Genomic DNA, 26,262 nt, shown 5'->3' on the forward strand with positions numbered 1-26,262 from the left:
CCTCTTAGGTCTTGGAATGCATCCTGTTCTGGACATTTGGTGGTTTCCTAAACTCCCAAGTATACCGTATTTTCCCATATATAAGATGCACATTTTCCAAAAAAATTGTGGTCTAAAAACTGGATGCCTTTTGTATAGTGGTTGTAGATTTTTTTTACTTGCATTTCCCGCTTTTCACGCTTGTTTTTGCACTCATGGTTGAAGACAGTGATTTGTCATCAGACACAGATGAGGACAAGTGTCAGTTTTGTCAGTGATGACGAATTGTATGAATTTTATGATAAATAAAACTTGAGTTCAATAACTTTATGTAATATATATTTTTTTCAAATTTCCGGCCCCCAAATTAAGGTGTGTCTTATACATGGGAAAATACAGTACATGGCACTTTTGAATTACCTAGTTTCCCAGAGAAACTCTCTCCCCAGCTTTTCTTTCAGTCTTACAAAGTGTCTCAACTATCATCTTTTGGCTCTGGGTGACTGGATTATTTGTTTGCTTTACAGTGTTTTTGAGCATTGCCCAACATTTTTTCTGACCTGTGTGAATTCCAAGTTAGGCAGAACAAAGACAAGCACTTTGTTTCAGTTATTAATGTAAACCCAATATGGGTTAGAGTAGACAGACACAATTTGTGAATAGGTCTCCACTGCACTTTGCAACCTGAGACCAGGGTCCCAACTGGGAACAAGGTCTGCTGTGCTCAGGTCTGTACAGCAACTCCAGGAAATGGTTTAGCAGTTTCTTATGAAATTAAATATATATTCAGTATATCAGCCAGCAATCTCACTCCTGGGTATTTACCCTAGAGAAATGAAAGCTTACTATTTACACAGAAGCCTCTGCATGAATGCTCATAGGTAGCTTTATTTATTTATTTATTTTTTCTGAAGCTGGAAACAGGGAGAGACAGTCAGACAGACTCCCGCATGCGCCCGACCGGGATCCACCCGGCACGCCCACCAGGGGGCGACGCTCTGCCAACCAGGGGGCGATGCTCTGCCCATCCTGGGCGTCGCCATATTGCGACCAGAGCCACTCTAGCGCCTGGGGCAGAAGCCACAGAGCCATCCCCAGCGCCCGGGCCATCTTTGCTCCAATGGAGCCTCGGCTGCGGGAGGGGAAGAGAGAGACAGAGAGGAAAGCACGGCGGAGGGGTGGAGAAGCAAATGGGCGCTTCTCCTGTGTGCCCTGGCCGGGAATCGAACCGGGGTCCTCCGCACGCTAGGCCGACGCTCTACCGCTGAGCCAACCGGCCAGGGCGGTAGCTTTATTTTAAGTGAGTAAAAACTGTACAAACTGAAATGCCCTTTAATGACTAAAGGACATGGAAGTAAAGGACTAGCATATCCATGCAATGGAATACTGCTACTCAGCATTACAGAGTAATGAGTTATTAATCTAGTCAGTGACTTAAATGAATCTTAAAGACATTCTGCTGAGAGAAAAGCCATTCTTAAAAATAATTCCATTTATGTGATGACATTCTTGAAGACAAAACTATGATTTTGGACAACAGAACATTGTTTCCAGGGGTTATGGATGGGTAGAGGCTGTGACTATAACTCATAGTAGTACAAGGGAGTTTTTTTGGGTGAAGAATCTTCTCTGTCCTAATTTATTGGTGTTTATACAAATATGTATGTATTTTAAACTCCATAAACTGTATACCAAAAGAGAAAATTAATTTTATTGCATACATGGTAATTAAAACTAGTGATTATGACACTCATTTGTCAAAAACATTCAGGCTTTCTCTAGTTTTTAGTGATAAAGAAACTCCAAGAAACCACTGGCCCACTGTCTCATAGTTCAGTATTTGAATGGAAGCGCATTCTCAGAGGCCAGGACAGTTCTTTGGCAGTTCTGCTAATATGTGCTCAGTTTTAATTCCAGTGAGGCCGTGGGAGCCTCTGGAACCCAGTGAGTGTGCAGGTTCAGGGTTCCATAGTCATAGTCCCCGCTAATGGTTGTGCTAAATGGTCTCCCAGCTCCAACAGGTGTTATGTGGATGCTGGCTGCTAAGTGCTGGCTGCCATTTATGGAAAGCCTCCCACAAGTGGAACAGAAAGTTTTTCTCACATTAATCAGTCTCCATGCTACATGGCTTCCTTTTGACCTATAATCAATTTCTAGACTGGTGAATAAAAATTACAACATTGTTTTTCCTCCTGTCTTTGCTGGGATAATTAAACCTTACTGAAAGGTTTAATTATATCTCTGCTATAACTCTTCTCAAAATCTGATATTGGAGAAATGTAGACCTTCTATAAAGATGAATGGGGAAGGATCTTCTAAGACAAATAGAATCCAATCTTCTCACTGCGGTCCCTCTCATCAATGACTACCACATTGCAGATGTCTTTGCTCAGCTCCATACCCTATATATTCAGTTATCTGCTGGACATGTCTTCTCAAAGATGCAACAGGCATGTCAAAATTATCAGGGTTTAAAATGTTGTATTCCTGAATCATCTGCTAGATCTGTGCTCACTCTCTCTCATATGTATATATATACATACACACATATACTGTAATGTATCTCAAGCCAGGAACCAAGGAGTCATTCATGGCTTCTTTGTTACTTGTCATTTAGCTTCGACTTTATGGACCCTAACTCCTCAGTGTGTCTCAGGCTGTCGTCATATGTCACATGATTTTTGCAATAAAGCCACAAAACTTTTTTTTCCCTACTTAAATCCATTCTCTACATTGTATAGTCAGAATACTATTTCTTTAATACAAATCTCAGTTTATCACTTATTAAAACTCCTCAGTCATACCCATTATTGAAATAAAATCCAAACTCTTTAATATGGACTAAATAGTAGTTTATGTTGCAGATCTACTTGTGTCTTCCCCTTAGTTAGACACTGTGTTTGAGTATCGACTTAGTCAGCTTGGGCTACTGTAACAAAATACCATAGGCTGAGTGACTTAAACAGTAGACATTTATTTCTCACACTTCTGGAGGCTGGAAGTACAAGATAAAGGTGTTGGCAGATTCATTTCCTGGTGAGGGCCATGTTCCTGGTTTGCGGACAGCTACCTTCTCACTCTGCCCTCATGTGACAGGGAGAAGAGTTAGTGTTTTGGTCTCTTTCTCTTATAAGGACACTAATCCCATTATGGGATCTTGACCATCATGATCTTGTTTAAACCTAATTATGCCCCAAAGGACCTTCCTCCATATATCTGACACATGAGTTTGGTGGTGCAGGGGCCTACATTCAATTCTTAGTGTTAATGAGCTATGGCAGTTATTTGAACAGAGCAGGTCAGCAAACTTTCCTATATGCCAAATTTGCCCAACCACCTATTTTTTCACAACTATGTTTCTTTTTAATTTCAAATGATTACACTTTATTATTGTTATTTCTATATTTTTAATTGATTTCAGCAAGAGAGGAAGGGAGAGGAAGAGAGAGAGACAGGAACATAGAGCTGTTCCTGTACGTGCCCTACCAGGGATTGAACCATCAGCCTCTGTGCTTTGGGAGGATGCTCTAACCAACGGAGCTATATTGCCAGGGCACAGATGAAGTGGTTATACTTAAAATGGTTATATAAATTTAAGTGGTTACATAACACACTCGATTTTGTCTGTAGGCTTGCAGAGTTTAAAGTATTTACTTCCTGCCCTTTACAAATGTTTTGCCCACACATAGACTAGGCTATGATTTTTGTTTCCTTGCCTGTACCATGCTGTCAATGCAGATTTCCACTCTTTCAGTTTCTAGAGGCCACATTTGCTTTTTCTTTCCGTTGTCTCTGACCTGCCGAACTTAGGTGTCCATCTGATGTGCTCTTCTGGCACTAGGGCAGGTACCAGACTGTAAAGGGACCGAGGGAGACAAATAGCCCTGAAGGGTTGTGGTGACTTGGTTAACTTAATTAACATTTGTTCAGTAGAGATCTGGACTGTGGGATGGTGAACTCTCCCACCCAATTCAACAATAGACCACAAGGAACATTGGAAGAGAAAACTTTATTACAAGTCCTGGAAGAAATACACAGCACGCCTTGATGGCCCATTCAGGTGCAGACAGAGATTGGCAGGACCTGGGGCATGTGCCTTTATTAGGGTTCATGGTTGGAGTGTTTTGGGGTTCTTGGATTAAAGCTTGGTGGATCAATTCAAACCAAAAAGAGCGGGGTTTTGGTAAATTCCACAGGAGTCCTATCTAAGTGGTGCATACAGGGAAGGCCCAGTGAGGTGGGGGCAACTAGCTCACAAGGGCTGCTGGGGAGGTCATATCAGGAACTTCCATTTGCTCATGACTCCAGGGCTGTAATCACGGCATATGCTCCTGGGAGGGGCTAGTTTGAGTTCAAGGGCACTGCAGGTTGCTTGGCCACACCCAATGGATGCCAAAGCAGTAAGTATCAGAGTAGTTTAGTTAAACTCTCGATAGAGATAGGATTGTCTTTACCCTGATATATCCCAGTATATATATGCCCAGAATTGTGCATATATTGGTCTTTATCTATGTTAAATTATGAAAGTGTCTCTTTGGTTTCCACATGGGGGGGGGTCAACTCTCCTCCCCCCAGATTTGTTTGGATGCCGAGACTGAAGTTGCTGAACATGTACTAGGAGGGTGTGAAAAGATTTATTACTCAGATAATGAGATTTTCTGAGGAGAGAACATTGCTACTAATAGCAGTTTGACTACTCCAATTCTACTGTAAAAGAAGAATGAATTAAGGCAACCAAGGAGGTAGAAGTGGTGCTGAAGTAAGTAGTGGGTAGATCTGGCACAAGGAAGGAATGGAATAATCATATCATTAAAGGATTATTTTGTTATTGTCACATAAATTGTTCAGTTCCTCAAGATAGTAAAACAAAACCTTCCAATTATGAATACATTTTGGGAGATTCTTTTTACTTTTGATTACTCATGTTATCAGGGAAGTTGCTAAATGCATGAACTCAGGAGATTGGCCTCCCGTGTTTGCACCCTGTTTTGGCCAGGTACTTAGGCTCTCTGTGCATGAAATGTATTGCCTGTAATATGGGAATTGTACTTGTCACAAAATCATAGGGTTTTGTTGAAAATTAAATAAATGAATATTTGTAAAGTGATTAGAGCAATATCAGTGTGTAAGTTTTTCAAAATAAAAATAAAAATATATTGGTGGGGAGGAAAACTAGGAAAAGGGTGTTAAAAATAGCTTAATCAGGTAAACCAGTTGAGTCTATATTTTTATTTAAGATTTTATTTCTAAGATCTATTTCTACAGCACCAACACTGAGTAAATTCAGGTTATTGTATCGTCATGTTTTCAGAACTAATGATTACACACATCCTTGATCTGGGTTATAACAGTTTTACTGCTTTTGTCCACAGGATATTCTGAATAACCTTGAGTCATGTGACCTTGAGGATGATGACCTTATGCTTGATGCGGATTTGCCTGAGGATGCACCTCTTGAAAATGGTAACTGGGACAGAATTGAACCTTTGGAAGTATATGATAGAGCTACTTGCCTATAAGCCAGTTTGATGTTTGTTATTTACAGACTTTGTAATCTCAATAGAGGAAGACTTTTTAGACAAAAATTAATCTTAAGTGATATTAAGTAGGTTCATTGCAAATTTATTTAAATGTTTACAACCTGATTGTGTAGGTCTCAGGTCTAATCCTGTATGATCCCGTAATAGTATTGTATACCTATACCATAAAATAATTGGTAGATAGGATTTGGCCTTTTCCTGCCTATATACATACCCAATTTTTCCTCTCCTTTCCTTACTTTGATTCCAACAAGAAATACATTTAGAGAAACAGATACCACTTGACTTGTGAAAGATCAGTAAAAAATCACTAAGTTGTTAAGCATTTTAAAAAGATCAATTCTGGGCAAATTGTGACCTTCTGAATAAATCATTCTATCCTTTCTATTCCCAAGACCTATCTTCCTCTGTGACCCCAGTGACTGCTGGACTAGGGCTTTGGATAATCCATATGCAGAAGGGTCCAGGGAACTCTTGTCTACACGGACAGAGCAGTTGTAGGATTTCTTATCTTAAGGACTGGTCAGGAACTAGAGGCCCACCTAGGAAAGCCCCTGGGAGCAGGCTTGAAATGGGGATTCCATCAGGAAGAGTAATGGCTCCAGAGATCTCCAGACTCCTGTCAGTCAGCGTTTGCCTGGTCTCTCTGGCCTCCCAGGGACCAGGGCGGTGAAGTCCTTTTTCTACACTACACTAGAAAAATGCAGGGATATTCAGGAGGGTAGGTGTTTGTTTTAGTGCGTCATTGAGGTACTAGCCAGGTGGTGCTCACGTTGATCAGGCTTTTTTTTTTTTTGGTGCTGCTAGGATGCTATGTAACAATCTCAGAATCTCAGTGGCTTTCAAAATAAACAGTTACTTTTCTCATTCATGGATCTGTGGATTAGTTGGGACAGTTTAGGCTACGGGACTGAGTTCAGGCCTACTTGTTTTTCCTTTTGAGACCAGGACTGATTGGAGCAGGCTTCTCTCATGTCAGATGGCAGAGGGAAGACAAGATGAGCAGAACCATGCATACGTCATCCCCTGAAGCCTTCACTCGACCCAGCACACTGTTAATTCTATGACAGTGGTGACAGTGGACTGGGATGTGCACACTGTTCACAGTGAGAAGCTGGGCAGCAGAGAACATTAAGTGTGTAATTCTGTTAATGGAAGGAGTGGCGGGCTGAGAACGTATCTCCTTTGCCACTGGGGTAGAGAGTGTGGCACCTTTTAGTGTCCCTAGGGGCACTCCAGCCACCACAACTGAGTTCCAGTCAACTGAGAAAGTGACAGCTAACACCCAGGAAGAAGCACAGGGAAACCACAGACCTCCCAGGAGGAAAGCTGCCTGAGGAGATCACAGTAAGAGCACCTTGGGAGAGTTGCTGCAGCACGGGCTTTCTGGGGCTCGGAGAGAACCTTGCCCCACAGAACAGTTCAGGTGACAGAAAGAATAGCTGTTACTGAAATCTGAGTTAGTGGCCTGGAGGCTCAAGAAGAAAAGGGTTGTAAAACACAGAGGAAAAACAAAATATTGAAAAGTTAGGGGAAAAAATAATGAGATTTCGTGGTCCAGGATATTTAAGGTGGAGTTTTAAGGGTTAGAAGTGAAGAGCGAGGGATTTACTTCCTTGGAATAAATTACATCCTAAATAATGTATTTTACTTTGACAGAATTATAACCACTTCTCTTTGGAAACTTTTGACCCCTTTCTGAGCTAAAATAGGAAGTAGAGAGATGGAGTGGGTCTCAGAGCCTGCCTCATCTTTAGAGCACAACAAAAAGTTATCTACTTATTAAAGTGGAATCACAGGGAACTTTAAAATATTTGAGATCTTTGTTGGGGACTTGTGAAAAGGTCAAGGGAATTACTGAGGTATATCTCACATGTATTACAGATTTTCCTAGAAAACAAGAAAGTATTGACTATTTTGAGCTAATGGATACTGAAGAAAGCAGAACATGGATCTAAAATATGCTGCTCTGAGGTCCTGAATGACACTGTCCTCACTCAGAGTTTTTTGATTGGGAGGTTAGGAATGTTATGAGGACTGGTATAGGTTTCACAAGTCTTCTTATATACTTTTGACTATTGTTTTTAGTTTTCTTTAGATTCTGGTTTTTGAGGCCATTAGGAAAATTTGGGTTACATATTTGGATAGGTCACTCTGAACCTTGGGTTCAGCCCACTGACCCTGCCAGTATAGGTAGAATATTTGCTAACAAGGCTGACACCTCTCGGCACCTTGGCTGCAGGCGGCACACGGCATACTAGTACAGACCCGTGCTCTCTCAGCTGCTACTCACCAAGCATGGAAATCCCACCAACCCAGTACCCAGCTTCCACAGCGGCCTTAGTGACAGAGAACTGCATTGGCTACTAGCAGGGGACCCCCCCACAAGGGCTTTCTGGCATAGACAGTTAAGCCAGCATGGAGGATATTTCAGAAAGAGGACATAAGTATCTCAAGTTTTCAGTGGAAGAAATTATCCAAAAGCAAGTGACTGAATTGCACGGCTGAAGTACTTTACCTTCCAGTGGGACAAGATATTGCACCAGAGTCAACTTCACATTTGAAAGAGAAACTGGAGAGAACCCAGATGAGGAAGGTAGCACATATTATCAAATACTCAAGTCCATGAAGCAACCACTAGAAGCACAAATTATTCCAGACAGTTTTGGAAAAGTATCTCCAGCAGTGAAGCAGGCCAGTCTGACAGGGAGCTGGGGTTGCCTGTGGTTACATACTATGGCAGAATTCTGCTGAAAGCACATGGTGCGAAAGGGCAACACTTCAAACTCTCAAGCAAGTGGGAAGAAATGAGAACATTGCATTAGACTATGCCATTCTACTTCATGACATTGCATCTCAGGAAATAACTCCTTGGCAAATGCAAGTCCTCTGGCATCCACCATAAAGTGAAACATAGTATCCGACTGTCAAGGGAAGCACCTTAGCTAGAATAAGGAAAGACCCTAAAGTTGGATGAACTGTCGGCATGCTTATTAATGAAGTGCATGCTAGTCTGCTATCTAGCGTAAGGGGTCAAACAGATCCCAAAGTGTCACTTTGCATAATTGTCTTGATTACAGTACAGAAGTATATAGCTTCCATAATAAAGAGTGTCACGACATAGAAGTGTCTTAATAACAGTAATAGTGCTACGTATATCATGTGGGAAAAGCTTTAATTCAATAAAGAAGAAGAAAAGAAAAGACTGGTACCTATTTGAGATCTTCAGTTTGGACACTAGCTTGCCATAACTTCATTATGAATAGGAAGAAACTATGAGAATATTTATCTGGCAATTGAGTTTGTGTAGTAAATAATTCATTACTTGTTAACTCAGCATACGTGGTAGCAAGGAGGAAGAAACAATGTTGGTCAAATGTTCCTTGGACAGTTATGAGCTAAGATTTAAGATTTGAAACGCGGTTCACCAACGCTCGCTGCTGGCCACAGCTCAGCCCAGCACCGCCGAGGCCGTTGGCCCAGAGCCTCCGCCATGGACTTCGAGGACGATTACGCACTCTGCTTGCAGGAATACTTATCAGGGTTTTAATGGAATGGATCGTGATTATGGTCCTGGATCTTATGGAGGGATGGATCGTGACTATGGCCATGGATCCTATGGGGGTCAGAGATCCATGGACTCCTACCTAAACCAGTCATATGGCATGGACAATCACAGTGGTGGTGGTGGGGGTAGCAGGTTTGGACCTTATGAGTCTTACGACTCCAGGGCTTCTCTGGGTGGGCGAGATCTGTACAGATCTGGCTATGGTTTTAATGAACCCGAACAAAGCCGCTTCGGAGGTAGTTATGGTGGTCGATTTGAGAACTCCTACCGGAATAGCCTTGACTCTTTCCGAGGTAGGAACCAGGGCGGGTCTAGCTGGGAAGCACCCTACTCCCATTCAAAACTGAGGCCTGGGTTTATGGAGGACAGAGGAAGAGAGAATTACTCTTCCTACAGCAGTTTTTCTTCACCCCATATGAAGCCTGCACCTGTAGGCTCTCGGGGGAGAGGAACGCCTGCTTATCCTGAAAGTATGAATAAGTTTGGAAGCAGAAACTATGATGCTTTTGGAGGACCATCAACAGGCAGAGGCTGAGACCAAGGACATATGAGTGATTTTCGAAGCATTCATAGACCTGGAATTGTTGTTGACTATCAAAACAAATCTGCCAATGTGACAGTTGCTGCTACAAGAGGAATAAAGAGAAAAATGATGCAACTATTTAATAAGCCTGGTGGAGCCTTTATCAAGAAACCCATGCTAGCAAAACCCGTGGAAAAAATGAGCCTCAGCAAATCGCCTACAAAAAGTGATCCAAAAAATGAAGAAGAAGAAAAGCGGCGAATTGAGGCGCGACGAGAGAAGCAAAGATGCAGAAGAGAAAAAAACAGTGAGAAATATGGAGGTGGGTACAGAATGCCATTCATGTGTTCATTTTGTAAATTTCGAACGTTTGAGGAAAAAGATATTGAACTGCATCTGGAAAGTTCTTCATACCAGGAAACCTTGGATCATATTCAGAAACAAACTAAATTTGATAAAGTAGTTATGGAGTTTTTGCATGAAAGTATGGTGAATAACTTCAAGAAAACATCTCTTTGAAAGCAACAGACAAATAGTCAAACAGAAGTCAAAATAATTGAAAAAGATGTTATGGAAGGCGTTACTGCAGATGATCACATGAAAGTAGAGACTGTTCACTGCAGTGCTTGTAGTGTGTACATCCCTGCTTTATATAGTTCAGTGCAGCAACACTTAAAATCTTCTGATCATATCAAAGGGAAGCAGGCTTATAAGGAATAAATAAAGAGAGTGTCTTGACTGCTACAAGCATTTTAAATAACCCAATTGTGAAGGTGCGATACGAACGTTTTATTAAGGGTGACAATCCTTTTAAAATTCAAGGTCATTCTCAAGATCAGCAAATAGAAGGAGATGAAGAGGAGGAAGAAAAGATCGATGAACTTATTGAAGAGGAAGAAGAAGAAGAGGAAGAAGAAGAGGAAGCAGAGAAAGTGGAGGAAGCAGGGGCAGCGGAGAAAGCAGGGGCAGCGGAGGAAGTGGAGGAAGTGGAGGAAGCAGAGGAAGCGGAGGAAGTGGAGGAAGTAGAGGAAGCAGGGGCAGCGGAAGAAGTGGAGGAAACGGAGGAAGAGGAAGCAGAGGAAGTGGAGGAAGCAGAGGAAGTGGAGGAAGCAGAGGAAGCGGAGGAAGAGGAAGCGGAGGAAGTGGAGGAAGTGGAGGAAGCAGGGGCAGCGGAGGAAGTGGAGGAAACGGAGGAAGAGGAAGCAGAGGAAGTGGAGGAAGCAGAGGAAGTGGAGGAAGCAGGGGCAGCAGAGGAAGCGGAGGAAGTGGAGGAAGCAGAGGAAGAGGAAGCAGAGGAAGCGGAGGAAGTGGAGGAAGAGGAAGCGGAGGAAGTGGAGGAAGCAGGGGCAGCAGAGGAAGCGGAGGAAGAGGAAGCGGAGGAAGTGGAGGAAGCAGGGGCAGCGGAGGCAGGAGGAGGAGGTGAAGAAGCAGAGGCAGTGGCGGAGGTAGAGGAAGTAGGGGACGGAGAGGAAGTGAAAGAAGGAATGAAAGAAAAAGCAAAGGAAGAGCAAGTCAGCCCTGTTGACCAACCTGGAGAAAATTAAATATAAGGTATTAGATTTAAAACAAGCTTTAAATTTCTGTCCTAATGTGGAAAAGGGTAAGAATTTTAATAGTTTAAAATATGAGAGTTAACACCCATGTTGCATGCATTCCACACATTAAAATTTGTTTTATATAATTTCTAAAATTTTGGCATTTGTATAATAAAATGAAGGTATTAGTTTAGTTTTTATAGCTACCAAACTTGATTCATTAAATTGTATAATTTTTAAGCTTAATTTTTATTACTTCATTGTGTTGGGAGTATATATTCAAGTGTGCATTAATGTTTTGAATACTTACCCTGGAAGAGATAAATTGGGCAAGTATTTTGTGCTGTGTGTATTTTTTTTACCGCATTGGACATTGAATAGTAATTTGCGTTAAGATATGCTGCAAGGCTTTTTGTGACCATGTTTCCCTTTGTAGCAATAAAATGGTTTTTACTTTAAAAAAAAAGATTTAAGATTTGAGAACTGTGTGGAAGTTATTGGAGATATTCATACCTGGGCAGTTTAGTGACACAGGGAGAGGTTATGTAGAAGTAGTAGGTTGATATTATAATATTTGTGTTAATAAAATATTTGCAAGGTTGTCCTTTAATATTTAGAGAAATTTATCTTTGAGTTTAAGGGTAAAACCAGAAATTGATTTCTTCCTCAGAACACTTTGATTCATCACCCACTTTTTCTATTTTATTTCTTAATGCAATATAGGACATTTATTTTTGAATGCCCTGCTATTTACAGTATCTATTAATATTAAGAGATTCCTTCCCCTAGTGTTTAACTGTGTATGGTAGAGGCATCTAGTTGTTACATGTGACATCATTTCATTCTGAGTCTTATTCAGCTTTTCTAAGGTTCTCTCCACGTCCTGGAAGTCTGGCAGTGAGGCTATGTACAGTATATCGTCCTTAAAATCTTTCGCAGAAAGTGAGGAGAAAGTTGGTGTAACATCTCTTTTGGAATCTACTCTTGAATGTTGTCTAATGATGTGAGTCTATCCTTGAAGTCTGTAGTGGATTTATCTTTTCTTACAGAGCTGAATCAGAACCCAGTCTATGCTCACAGAAAATACTTGGTTTACAGCCTCTGAAAGGTCTTTTCTAACTTCCTTCTTTTTCTTTTTTTCTTTTTTTTTTTTTGTGTGTGTGCAGTTGAATTCAGGACACACTACCCTAGAACTATTTTAAGCTGAAAGAATTTTAGAAGATGTCAGGAGAGGGAAAGTCACTCTGACCTCCACCACTTTGCCCTTCCGTGAAACCTGTCATGAAACCCCCCTGTGAGAGTTGTCCTTGTGCAGCCTTTTCTCTGAAGACAAAGGGATGTCAGGAGAATTGTAGAAAGCAGGCCTTGCTAAGTGTCCTCGTGTACTTCAGTTACCGAGTGCTCCTTTGCCAGCCTTATTCCTTCGTGACTTCACTCTTCAGCAAATCTAGCATAAAGATCCTTTGGGTCTTTATTTCATATGAAGGCCCGTATCATGTGTTATATCAATATATTTGTATGCTTTTCTCCTGTTAATCTGTCTTGTCAATTTAATTTTCAGACCCTGAGAGCGTTGAGAAGAGCTTGTTCTTCCTCTGTACAATCAGTCACAGTTTCTTAGGTTGTTTTACGCTCCCCACACTGGGCTTTTTCCATTCTAATTTTTGCACCTGAGTTCTGTAATACCGAGACTAGAGGGGCTCTGGATTGTCAATTCCTAACACGACTCTGAATTACTCTGCAGATTTCTTCCAATCTCCTTCAGGCCTTGGAAAGTATGGAGCCGTGGCTCTCAAGTCAGAATGAAACATAAGGTATTAAAGGGTTTGAACCCTCTGCTGAAGGAGGGTTAACTTTAAGAGGTGTTGAGCTTTCAAGGTTTCTGGCCAGCTTCAGGGGAAGGTGAACACGTCAAAGGGACAGATTGTGCAGAGAAAAACGGAGGAGCCTAGACTGAGGGAAGAGGGAGAAAAGGAGAAAGGACTTTTGGTTTGATTTGCTATTTGGGAAGATGTAAAGATAAATTATTTTAATTCTTTTATATTTTTATTTACTTTGATCAAGGAATCTCTTAAATAATTTTGGAATCTGAATTTATTTTGGCAGACCATAAGGTATTTGAGATTTGTTGTGGGTTTGTTCTAAAGTGCCTCCTAAATGAACACTTTTATTATGTCAGCCAGTGGTCCTTGGCACCAGTTCAGCACCAACAGGAATCCCCAATTTGGGGTGTGGGTGAAGAAGTAAACTTCCTTCAGTGAAAACATTTCAACTGTGATATTGCACGACTATGAACACAGCTCCTATGAACACAGCTCCGGGGCAGGGAGGCCCTGGGGCTAGCCCCTTTCTGGCCAGACAGCTCTGCTCTGATGAGATTTCTTTGGTGTTTCAGCTCAGCCAGAGAACACAGTCTTCAGCTTGTGGCCGAAAGGGAAGGTGTGTTCTCCCCGCCACAGGGGAGCTCTCTCTTATGTAGACAGGAGTACCTGCCCCTGGTCCTTGATTGGTTTGTTCTCATTCAAAGGAGGACTCCAAATCCTCACAGTTTGATTGGCCCAAAAAGCACTGTTCTGATTGGTCAGAATAGAGCTGCTGTAATTGGCCAGAGCTGCACAGCTCTGATTGGATGGGGAAAGCCCCAGTCTTATTGGTTGAAATAGGATTCCAGGAACTGTATAAGAGCTGGCTCAGATGGCAGAAAGTGCAGGCAGGTAGTTCAGGGCAACAGCTTCTCAGTGAGGCACGGTTTGCTTGAGAGGCCCCTGTAGAAATGGCTGCTAGGATCTGCCCTTCTCAGTAGGTGAATTGTTTTTTAAGGGTTCACAGTTTTATCAACAGTATAGTTGTATTGCATTATTCTCTTGCTCAAGAATGTCTAGTAATTGCTCATTGTATAGATTAAAGACTAGCATTTGGCACATTCATCCAATAATACTCAGGCTTATGAAATTGCCATCATGAATCCCTTCTTACCTTGCTGTTTCTTCTACATGCTCTGGCTTTAAACTTTTCTGTGTTGAAAAAGATGTCTAGGCCTGGCCAGAGAGCTGGTCAGAGCATCATCCTGAAGTGAAAAAGATGTCTAATTGCCTCCTGAATCCCACCCCACCAAGTTGTAGTGTTCATTAAATTGTATTTATTTCATGTTATTTTTCCTAAGGTCACATTTCTGCTAAACTTATTTATAGTCATATGAAGTTCGTAGTATTGTCCTTGACCACCCTCCAGTTACTGTATTTTCTTCTGGAAATTTACTTATATATTGGAGTGCTAATTATGTTTAGTTTGAGGTTTGAGGTTTGTTTGTTTTTTTAACACAAGCTTTTCTTTTTTCAAGCCAAATAATTTCAGTTAAAAGCTTTGTTGATCAGATTGTAAAACCTGCAAAGCACATTTTTCTCAGGCTTTGTGCTGTGTAATTTCTTCTATCTTCAGAACCAATTGTTAGTCACTGGTGGAAATATTGTCTGTGTCTTACATTCCCTTAGGACGAGCTACCAGAGAAATCATCTACGTGACTTTTGGTGTCATACTTTGTTCCTTCCTCAAATCAGAAGAAATGGGTCTGATGAGTGTTAGACATAGGCAGCCCCAGATGCCGGACCTTGCAGTTAGCTATGTTAGATACTCTTCCTCTTCAGAGGGTAAAAGTCCTGGTAGTAGCTCTCTGTCTCCTCCTCATAGTAAAATAAACAAAAAACCTACATACTCCTGCCTTTTACATTTGAGTTGGAAACCTCCTTCAGAAGGCCTTTATTGCTAGTCCTAAACTCACCGTTAGGTCCAAATCCGCTGTAGGTAGATAGTTTGATTAGCATATTGGGTTAAAATTTTTTCAAACTAGAATGCCTTTAAGTTCGCCTGCTCATTTTCTGTGGAATTACATAGAGGGATTTCCTTTCGTAGCCTTCTCTGTCCTGTGTCTTCATTGGTGCTAGAAACTGGTTTTATTTGCGTTCATTTTCTTTCTATATTATTTAATTCTGTTCAGGAACTCTGAACCTTTTCCAAGAAACTACCACTGATGGTTTTTTCACATTATCTTCTTAGTAACATTTTAAAGCATGACATGATTGATGAGAGCCTCAGATAGAAATATAAACGGGGCCCTTTCCTAGAGTCTTGGAGCAGTCATATTCTAAGAAGTAAATCCCCACTGTCTTAGTTTCTACCAGTTGTCTTTTGTGGTCATGACAAATGTTTATTTCTAGTACTTACTTGCTATTATGCCCATGGCTGAGTTCATATTTCAGTAAAGGTGTATTTCAGTTTGAAGGCTGTGTATACTACCAACCAACAACTGTTAGCAAGCAGAAAAGCAGCCTACCAATTTCTGCATTGTAATTTTCTGCAGTATTTAACCCTATCTGCTGACCTGTTTGCCTGGCTTGTTTGCTTCTTATTACTCTGTGTGCACTGTGTTAATGATGTGCTAATTACATATCAGGTTCTTGTTATAACAGGATTTCTTGTATGGGGAGTGAGTTGAATTTTACCTTTGTGAATTAAGAAAACTGAATTCAGAACAGTTAAAAGTAGATATATAGCTATAACTCAGCAGTACAGAGTTGCTTAAATGAAAGTAACACTTGAATGCCATGTAGAAATGCTTAACAAGTTTAACCAAGTCTATGAGTATAATAAATGTGAACAAAACACAATTTTAGGCCCTGGCCGGTTGGCTCAGTGGTAGAGCGTCGACCTGGTGTGCAGAAGTCCCGGGTTCGATTCCCGGCCAGGGCACACAGGAGAGGCGCCCATCTGCTTCTCCACCCCTCCCCCTCTCCTTCCTCTCTCTCTTTTCCCCTCCCGCAGCAAGGCTCCATTGGAGCAAAGATGGCCCGGGCGCTGGGGATGGCTCCTTGGCCTCTGCCCCAGGCGCTAGAGTGGCTCTGGTCGCAACAGAGCGATGCCCCGGAGGGGCAGAGCATCGCCCCCTGGTGGGCAGAGCGTCGCCCCCTGGTGGGCGTGCCGGGTGGATCCCGGTCGGGCGCATGCGGGAGTCTGTCTGACTGTCTCTCCCCGTTTCCAGCTTCAGAAAAATACAGAAAAAAAACAAACAAAAAAAACCCCCACACAATTTTAAGCCTTCTTAGGTTATTTTTAAATTTATTTTTCTTTTGCAATTTTATTTCCTACTAATGATATTTTTGGCATAATGTTATATGCTTTTATTTTCTCTAACAGCCTGGTTTTCTATAATTGAACTGATAAAAAATAGATTTTAATTTATCTCAATAAGATGACAAAAAATTGTGTAAAATAATTTCATATGTAGGGCTGCTTTCAATTTTTTTTTCATTAAAAAGGTCTTTAAAAAACTATAAAATATGAGGTTTTCTCCAAAATTGATTCCTCTAATGAATTTAAACAAAATTTTTGTGTCTTTTAAAACCTTAAAACATTGTTATGCATTATTTTTTTAATTGAATTTATTGGAGTGACCCTGATTAACATAGTGATACAGGTTTCAGGTGCCCAATTCTATAACATCTCCGTGCGCCATGTTGTGTGTTCACCCCCCACACCCAAGTCAAGTCTTCGTCCATCACCATTTAAACCTCCTCTACCCTCCACCTCCCTGCCCCTTCCGTGGCAATCACCACAGTGTTGTTTGTGTCCATGAATTGTTTTTTCTTTTCCTTCCTCTTTCTTTCTTCCCTCACTCCCTCTTTCCTTCCCTCCTTCCTTCCCTCCCTCTCTCCCTTCCTTCCTTCTGTCATTCCTCCCTTCCTTTTTTCTTCCCTCCCTCCCTCCCTCCCTCCATCCCTTCTTTTCTCCCCCATCCCTCCCTCTCTCTCTTTCTCTCTCTCTTTCTATTAATTTTTTTTTCTTTGCCTTTTTGCTCAATGTGTTTAGAAGAAATATGTTACAGTGAGGTCAAGGTATATGAGAATTGAACATCTATACTTTTACTACATCATCTTTTTGGAATGTTAAAGTTTCTCTTTTATCTGTTATACTATAATGAAACACTTCATATTTCAAATTCATGTTTTAGGTTAAGTGGGAAATCATTTAAATAATGAGTTCTTTTTTTAAAGACTTGAATAGACATGGAGTAACCTTAAGTTCATATCACTAAGTGAATGTTGCATACTGTATGATTCCAACTATATGACGTTCTGGAAAAGACAAATTGGTAGAGGCAACAAATAGATCATTGGTTGCTAACAGCTTGGTGGGGGTCAGAGGGAGAGGGATATTTGAAGCACAGAGGATTTTATAGCAGTGAAAATGTCCTTGAATGATGCTATAATGATAGACACATGTCGCTATACATTAGTCAAAATCTGTAGAATGTGCAACCCCGAGAGCGAAAACCCTAATGTAAGCTTCAGACTTTGGGTGATGATGAAGTGTTAATGTAGGTTCAACAAATTGTACCAAATGTACTACTCTGGTTAATGGTGTTGATAATGGGGGAGACTGCATTTTTGCGGGTGAGAGGCATGCAGAAAATGTCTGTACATTTCTCTCAATTGTTCTATGAACCTAAAACTGCTCTTTAAAATTCTTAAAGAATAAAAACTGATCTTGATGTTAAAATAGAGTGTTATTTTTTTAAATGAGGATTACATTAATTTTTTTAAAGCTTTTTTTTTTTTTTTTTTTTTTTTTTAAATCACAAGGAATTCTCAATGTGCAGGATTTGAACTTTCTCATGAAATAATTTGCAGACTAGCGAATCCTTTCCTGTTCCTGGTTTGGTTTAGAGTTGAGTGATATTTTTAGTAACAGTCCTAACTCAGTAGCTATGTAAGCACTGAGGGAAGATGGAGTCACAGGGTAAACTGGCTTGCTTCCCACAGGGAGGGCTGGGAATTGAGCAGGAAGGAAGGCCTGTTTGTTAGTGCCTTGTGTGCAACTATGTCTGAGTAGGCAGCAGGCGACACAATGTCTCCCTTGTACAAAGTAACTCTCTTAGTGAGTGCTCAGATATGTGAGGAAAAAGTGTTTGGGTAAGTGAAGGAGAAGCTTGGGGTGTTTCAAAGAGATTCTTTTCGTGTTTTTGTGGCATTTGGATTTCAGGGAGTGTACTATTTATTTGTTGCTGCAAAGTACTGGCTTTGTTTCCAGTGGCATTTTAGACTTACTGAACAAGCTCTACTGCAGGCAGATTGAAGCGTGTCTTTCTAAAACTGTGAGCTTAATTTAAAAATGATTTGTTTGTGATGAAAAGTTAATTTGTGCTTCTTGATAAAAATGTGAGCCTAAAAAAATACAATTTGTGATGAAAGTTAATTTGTGCTCCTTGAAATCAGGGAAAATTAATCGTGACATTCAGTTTTAGGAATGAATTCTCTACTAGACTTAAAATTGGCTTTTTCTTATTTTCATTCTGAAGTCAGTACCAGCTAGTAATAATGATGAAAACCACTAAAATGATTATTGCTATTTAAAATGGTAATGCTGATTTCAAATATAATTTGCTTGTTTTAAAAACAGTACAACCATTACTTACTACTTTAAGTTACTGTGGTATAAAAGTTTTATAATTTACTTTGGTTTGAATGATAAAAACTTCAGTTTTTTTTTTACCAAAATAACTGGTTATTTTTCTTCTGGAAATCTTGAATTTTGGGGATTAGTTAACATAAATGATTGGTGTTTTTTGAATGTTACTTTTATATTTTCAGCAGCACTTAATGATCAAGCTATAAGTAGTTAACTTTTATAGAGTATGTACTTGTTCATAGTGTTTTGCTTTTGAATCTGCCTAGTGGAGTGTGACAATATGAATCGCTTTGATCGATCAGACAGAAATGTTCGGCAGTCTCAGGAAGGATTTTGGAAGAGGCCACCGCAGAGGTGGAGTGGGCAAGAACATTACCACCTGAGCCATCCTGACCGCTATCATCACCATGGAAGAAGTGACTTGAGCAGGTGAGTCTCATTTCCTACCTTCTGATTAATTTTGATTCATAATTTTCCCTGGTTTTTAGAGGCACCAAAAAACATTTTAAGCTATATATGGTACTAATTGGACTAACGTCTAATTTCTGTCTTTTGGCCCACATGTTTTTTTAATTAACTTTATCATAAATATTAAATGTTTTATGTCTACTATTTGGTGTGATTTTCTAGTTCTCATTTGTCAAATGATTAAATGTTGACTTCATTATAGTTTATTCTTTTTTAAATAATATAACAGTGCCAAGTGATTTGTCTTTTGCATGTATACATTGAAATTTTAAAAGTTCTCTAGTACTATTAAAAGTAGGTACTGTACCATGGTAGTATTCTTCTCCTTTTTTGAAACATAGCATAGTCTTTAATTTGATCAGAACTTATGTATAATGTAGCTCTTGTAGTCATTCGAGCCTGGGGTGGAACCTTGGCCTGGCACGTATTAGCTTAGGTAATTTATTTAACCCCTCTATTCTTCAGTTTATTGTCTGTAAAATACAATTTATAATACCTTTTTCTTCACTGTTCAGGGATCAGGGTTAAAAGTCTCTGGAGCAGTATCTGGCTTACAGTAGGCATCCAGTAGCCATTGTTAAACTTTTTGCCTTTTTACTCTTTCACCTTGTTCCACTGTGGCTCTGGGGTCATTTTGGAGCTAATTTACAAAACAAATAATAAAATTGGGATAAAGAAATAGTGGAAGGAAAACACATGGCCCCATATAGTTCTTGAAGGAAAAAAAAATTGGCTTTTGGAGCAAAAGCAAAGAACAAAACTTGATCTTTTACAAGAGTTACAGTGTACATGGGATAAAGGATATGTTTCTCCTGAATTGATTGACTTTCGTGAGACAGAAACCTGCAAAAGATTGCTCTATATTCCTTCTAATCCATATGTAATTGGGTGGACAGGCTCAGACAGCGTCCCAGAGCAAAAATAATAAGTTCCTTAAGTCTGTTTCTTATTTATATTCTTCAGTGCAGCTACAGAGAACCTCATTCCCAATGAGAAAGGCAGTTGAACAGGGGTTCACGGGATGATGATATCCAGCTAAAGGTCTTTCTGTTGGTGTACTCGGGTGCAAGGATAAAATTAGAAATCTGAAAGAATGCACACAGGACATGACCGTCCAGGCATTATTTTGGCTGTTCTGTATCTCACATCTGGCTTTTGGATAAGGAGTAGACATCACAGAGGTGGTACTACCAGATGAGAATCTGATGTAAAGATAGACTTCATTGCTGACAATAAAGGTTCTGCTTCCTTCATCATTGATGACTGGTTTCTAAGAAGGTAAATTTAAGGCCAACTTATGAAAATTTAGAATTCTAACTAAAATGTGAACCATTGCTTATACTTCAAGTAAGATTTATTTATCCGTTACAGAAATATTCATTGAGAAACTTACATGTTGAACTCTGCAGTTCTCAGTCTGGGAAGAATCTGGATATTGCATGAGAGGTGAACGCTGAAGATTGCTAATAGCTTCTTGGAACATTGTTTTGAGAATGATAAAAAAATTATGCAGTGGGCAGGCTAAGTTGGAATTTTGTAATTATTGGTTAGGTAGAAGATTCATGTGCCTCTTCCATCCCATGTAAAGATGAATAGTAATACTTCCTGCTGACATGATGCTGAGTCTGTGGGTATATTACAGTGTGGCATTCGTGCAGGGCAGTAGTAAGATGTGCCACCAGCACTGGTGTTTGTTTGGGATAGTGGTGTGTGTAAAGGAAGTTACTATTGAACAGATAAGTGTGACTGTAAAGGCTACAGAGAAGTGGTTTTTGTACGAGAAGGATGAGTATTCAAATGGAAAAAATGGCGTTTGCAAAACCATTCATGAAATGATGTGGCATCTTCAGAGAACTTCTCCACGTTAAGAGCTGCACTGCTAGGTCTTTTGGAGGAATGAATAGGTGTAATTTCTAACTCTAGAGAGCAGAACTGTCTACGCATTCTTAAGATAAACAGTGGCAAATTTCAGCCTCAAGTGAGAGTCTGTTAATCAGTCCAAAATGAAACGAATTACCTGGAGACTAGTAGTAATCTCTGTCTCTGGGAATGATCAAGCTAATGCTGATTAGTCTGTCAAAAAAGTTAGGCAACATTTTCCAAAAACTCTACTTCTGGATGTCAATAGGTGTAGGTAGATAAGAGAGATGCTCTGATCAAATGAGTTTATGAATGAACTAATTAAAGTTAAATGAGATTTTTAATAGTAGACTACACAGTGCCTTTAATATATATAGTATTAAGTTTTTGCAAAAGGTGGTAAAAGATAGAATGTGTAGCTTTTTCCCAAAACATACTACCACAGATCTCTTCTATACAGTGTATTTTGAAGGACTAGTGATGTGTGGGTCATCCACACTGGTAATTCTCAATGAGGAGAGAGAAATGCACAGCATTCTTTGGGGTTTCTAATCTGATTTACTGTATTCCCCCATGTATAAGACGCACCATTTTTGGAAAAATTTGAGGTCTAAAAACTGGGTGCGTCTTATACAGTGGTTGTAGGTTTTTCTACTTTCATTTCCTGCTGTTTTTGCATGGATGAGGAGATGTATGAATTTTATGATGAATAAAACTTGAGTTCAATAACTTTATGTAATACATTTTTTTTCAAATTTCAAGCCCCAAAATTAAGGTGCATCTTATACATGGGAGCATATTATACATGGGAAATATGGTATTTAGCACAGAATTTTCAAAAAAATGGGCAGAGGCATACCTTTTCTTTCTTTCTTTCTTTCTTTCTTTCTTTCTTTCTTTCTTTCTTTCTTTCTTTCTTTCTTTCTTTCTTTTTCTTTCCTTCTTTCCTTCCTTCCTTCCTTCCTTCCTTCCTTCCTTCCTTCCTTCCTTCCTTCCTTCCTTTTTAGAGAGAGAGAGAGAGAGAAAGAGACTGGAAAGGAGAGAAAGGGGAGGAGAGAGATGAGAAGCTGAGAAGCATCAACTTGTTGTTTCACTTTAGTTGTTCATTGATTGCTTCTAGTCCATAGGTACCTTGACCAGGGGCTCAAGCTGAGCCAGTGACCCCTTACTCAAACCACTGACCTTGAGATCATGGTGATGATCCTATACTCAAGCCAGCGATCCCAAGCCCAAGCTAGTGACACTAGAGTTTCAAACTGGGGACCTCAGCATTCCAAGTCGACTCTTTATCCACTGTGCCACCACAGTCAGATGGAGGCATATCATTTTGTCGTGAATAGTTATATTGGCCAGTTTATTGATCCCCTGAGGCATGAGGGTAGCCATGTGGAGTTTGGGACATGTAGATCCCCTAGACCAGCAGTTCTCAACCTGTGGGTCATTCGACCCCCGCCAGGGTCGCGACCCACAGGTTGAAAACCGCTGCCCTAGACCTAGTTATGCAGATGGGTGGTGGAGAGATCCTTCATCCAAGACAAGCCTTACTCTAGCATATCTTAAAACTGTCTATTCTCTTTGTGCCTTGATGTAAATGGTTGGATGTACTAACCCCGGAGCCTTTTTCCTATTACATGTGTAAAAGTTCCTCTTTCCATTCTGTCACTTCTTTTTTATTTATTAATTTTTATTTATTGATTTTAGCAAGAGAGGAAGGGGGAGAGAGAAAGCATGAGACAGGAACATTGATCTATTCCTGTATGTGCCTTGACCAGGGATCGAACTGGCAACCTCTGCACTTTGGGATGAAACTAACCAACCAAGCTATCCATCCATGGCCCATTCTGTGACTTCTTGAGTCTTAGTTCCCTTTCCTGTCTGTCCTTCAGTTCCTGAGTTCCTGACATTGTCATAAGTATAAGATTATGTCTTATCCATAACTCAGGGACTGCTGGTTTAGGACCATTAATCTGCTTCCTCTGTACAGATTCTCAATTTAGGATGGGGTTTAGTTCTCCTAGACTCTTCAGAAGTTGAAAATATCGTAAGTTAAGAATGCATTTAATATACCTAACCAAACATCATAGCTTAGTGTGGTTAGCTATGCTAAGGTAGGTTAACCTACCTTAAATGTGGTTAGTACATTTACACTAGCCTGCAGTTGTAGACAATTTTCTAACACAGTCATATTCTATAGAATATTAGTTGTTTATCTTCATGATCATGTGATTGACTGGAGCTGTGGCTAGCTGCTGCTGCTCAGTATCATGAGACAGTATCACATCACATATTGGTAGACCAGGGAAAAGCAAAATTCAGAGTATGGTTTCCACTGAACTTGTACTACTTTCACACCATCATAAAACCGAAAGCTTGTAAGTGGAACCATCCTAGGTTGGAGATCATCTGCATTTTTATCATAATACTGTGCTCTTTTTTCACTTGGCTCAATTTTTTACTCCTCCTTCCTCCCAGACCTCCCTTTCCCCCTATACCTTCTATTATGCAGTGTGGAATTCTTTCACATCCTAACAAACTCACATGTTGACCTCTTTTTCTGCATTTCCTGATTATAACGGAAACCTAACTCTTTCCTAAATATACGGGTTCTGACTCCCCAGTTGTATTTTTAAAATGAAGGATTCTTATTTCTTAGTCATTGTAGTACTTTAGTGTTTAGAGGTGGAGTCTTGTCTTTACTTCTGATTGCCACTTCTAAATGAATTATTATTCAGTCTCTTTTCCTTTGAGACTTAGGGCATTTGACTGTATCAGCTTCTTACTGATCCATTACTCTAGCTTACAAAAATCCTTGGCTTACTTTCCCTTTTTATTGTAAGCTTTGCTACAATTGCTGAGTGCTTCTCATGTTCATGTACATGGTTCATATAACCCTCTGGCTCTTTAGTTCCTTAGGCTTTTCTATAGACAAGATCATGTCATCTGAGAATAGAAACAGTTTCATTGTTTTCTTTCCAATCTGGATACGTTTCTTTTTTGTCTCCTGAGTAATTGCTATGGCTAGAACCTCCAGTACAGTGTTGAATGAGAGTGGTGAGAGTGGCCATCTGTGTCTTTTGTCTCCTTTAGGAGCAAAGCTTTCACTCTTCCACTGTTAAATATAATGTTAAGCTGTGGGTTTTTCATAGACTCTCTTATCAGGTTGAGGAATTTTTCTTCTATTTATATTTTGTTTACATGAGAATGTTTTAATTTCTCTTTAGTTTTGAAGGATAGTTTTGCTGAATATTAAATTCTTGGTTGACAGTCTTTTAACATTTTGACTTTTTTTTTTCTTTTTGCATTTTTCTGAAGTTGGAAATGGGGAGGCAGTCAGACAGACTCCCGCATGTGCCTGACCGGGATCCACCCGGCACGCCCACCAGGGGGCGTCGCTCTGCCACAACCAGAGCCATTCTAGCGCCTGAGGCAGAGGCCACAGAGCCATCCTCAGCGCCCAGGCAAACTTTTGCTCCAATGGAGCCTTGGCTGCAGGAGGGGAAGAGAGAGACAGAGAGGAAGGAGAGGGGGAGGGGTGGAGAAGCAGATGGGTGCTTCTCCTGTGTGCCCTGGCCGGGAATCGAACCCGGGACTCCTGCACGCCAGGACGATGCTCTACCACTGAGCTAACTGGCCAGGGCCGACTCTTGTTTTCTGATGAAATATCAGCTGTTAATCTTTTCTCAGCATGTCTTCTACATGATAGGTTACTTTTTTTATTTGCTGTGTTCAGAATTCTTACCTTTTTCTTTGGCTTTTGACTTTTACAATGATGTATCTTTCTTTTTGTTAATTGTATTCTGGAGTTTGTTGAGCTAATGATTAGACAGCAATTTCCTTTATTGCCCTTGAACCAATAAGTATTCTAGCCTTTGCCACGGGGCTCTGTTGCCTTCAACAACCCGGTAAGCAGTACCCTGCTTGCTCAAGAGGCTCACGATTGGCAAAACATGAGAAATTTAGGCCTTCTCACGTGTTTCCTTGGCACGTACACATCCCTGTGCATGTGTATGGCCTTCTCTATGCCCAAGAATATATTGGAGCATTTCACAACCTCCTGTGGACATCTCATTCCTCAGGTTTTCCTTAGGAGGTTTTTGGTCATCTTATTTGCCCCAATTGGTATCATTGTCTCAGGCAGCTGGGATTTTAAACAAGTGTCTCTGATATTTTTTCAACAAATATAGTAGAGATAAGGCTCTAGTCAAATAAAAACAACTGCTGAGAATGGACCATTTCTAGGGAGGAACCAGTTAAGGTCAAATGGTTTCAGTTCTCTGGAAATGGTACTTTTAGGAGAATTTCAAACACCATTTACCTCCCAGCCCACTCTGTAGTTGCTGAATTTCATGGCTGCCATGCTTGTAAGACTTATTTTTCAAGCTATCACAGAGCTAGGGAGATAGCTATGGCAGTAGAATAAATTGAAACACCACATAAGTATTCCTTGGTTGTTGCAAGCAATTGGTTGATTTCCAGAGTTCTGAAAAAGTTGATTTTGACTAATTTGTCAGAGTTCTCAGTGCTTTTATGGAGGAGTGAATATATGAAGATATTTATTCTGCCATTCTGGGAGTACTTCCTTTTCTTCCTTCTGTCATTTTTTTCTTTATTTGTTATAATTAATAGATTTCATTTTTTAGAGCAGTTTTAGGTTTGCAAAGATACTGAACAGAAAGAACTGCAAATTCTTGTATACTCTCTTACCTTCTTTTATACAGTTTCTCTTATTACTATCTTGCATTAGTTGTTAAAACTGATGAGTCAATATTGATACGTTTATTAACTAAAATCATAGTTTTACATTGGGGTTCACTCTTTGTGTGTTCATTCTGTAGGCTTTGACAAATGTGTAATGGCATGTATCTAATGTTACTGTATCATACAGAATAACTTTACTGCTTGTGAAATCCTACATCCTCCACCTGTTCATCCCTTCCTCTCTCCATGTCCCACCACCCTTGGCAATACTCTGGCAGACACTAATCTTTTATGTCTCCGTAGCTTTGCATTGTCCAGGATGCCATATAATTTATGGAAATAGTATGTAGCCTTTTGTGGTTGGACTTTTTCACTTAGCAATATGCATTCAAGTTTCCTTCATATCTTTATATGGTTTGATAGCGCATTTCTTTTTACCTCTAAATAATAATTCATTGTGTGGATGTTCTGCAATTTGTTTATCCAGTCACCTACTGAAAGGCATCTTAATTGCTTCTAAAATTTGGCAGTTATACACAAAGCAGCTCTAAACATTTATGTGTATAAGTTTTTTAACTCATTTTGGTAAATAACAAGAAGCACAATTGCTGGACTACACAGTAAAATTAA

The 26,262-nt window shown here is 40.1% G+C and overlaps 2 protein-coding genes and 1 pseudogene across 8 annotated transcripts in view; all 3 read left to right on the forward strand.

Moving 5' to 3' along the window:
- Positions 1-26,262, forward strand: part of CCSER2 (coiled-coil serine rich protein 2) — a 164,357-nt gene that overhangs the window by 58,122 nt on the left and 79,973 nt on the right. For 5 of the 7 annotated variants that reach the window (XM_066349889.1, XM_066349894.1, XM_066349892.1 and 2 more), the window contains 2 exons: positions 5,352-5,442; positions 18,873-19,035. In XM_066349889.1, the coding sequence (XP_066205986.1) occupies positions 5,352-5,442; positions 18,873-19,035 (254 nt within the window). Of the gene's footprint in view, positions 1-5,351; positions 5,443-17,974; positions 18,111-18,872; positions 19,036-26,262 lie in introns of those variants that run through there. The other 2 variants (XM_066349890.1, XM_066349895.1) reach the window with 2 other exon arrangements.
- Positions 7,558-8,464, forward strand: LOC136381114 (latexin pseudogene; annotated as a pseudogene).
- On the forward strand, positions 8,940-11,300 carry LOC136380639 (DBIRD complex subunit ZNF326-like). The gene is given in 3 exon segments (XM_066348640.1): positions 8,940-9,032; positions 9,034-10,325; positions 10,328-11,300. Coding segments are annotated over 3 exon segments (2,139 nt in total). The 5' UTR covers positions 8,940-9,012; the 3' UTR covers positions 11,155-11,300.

The sequence above is a fragment of the Saccopteryx leptura genome, chromosome 9 (genome assembly GCF_036850995.1).
Source record: "Saccopteryx leptura isolate mSacLep1 chromosome 9, mSacLep1_pri_phased_curated, whole genome shotgun sequence".
NCBI classification, from domain to species: Eukaryota; Metazoa; Chordata; class Mammalia; order Chiroptera; family Emballonuridae; genus Saccopteryx; species Saccopteryx leptura.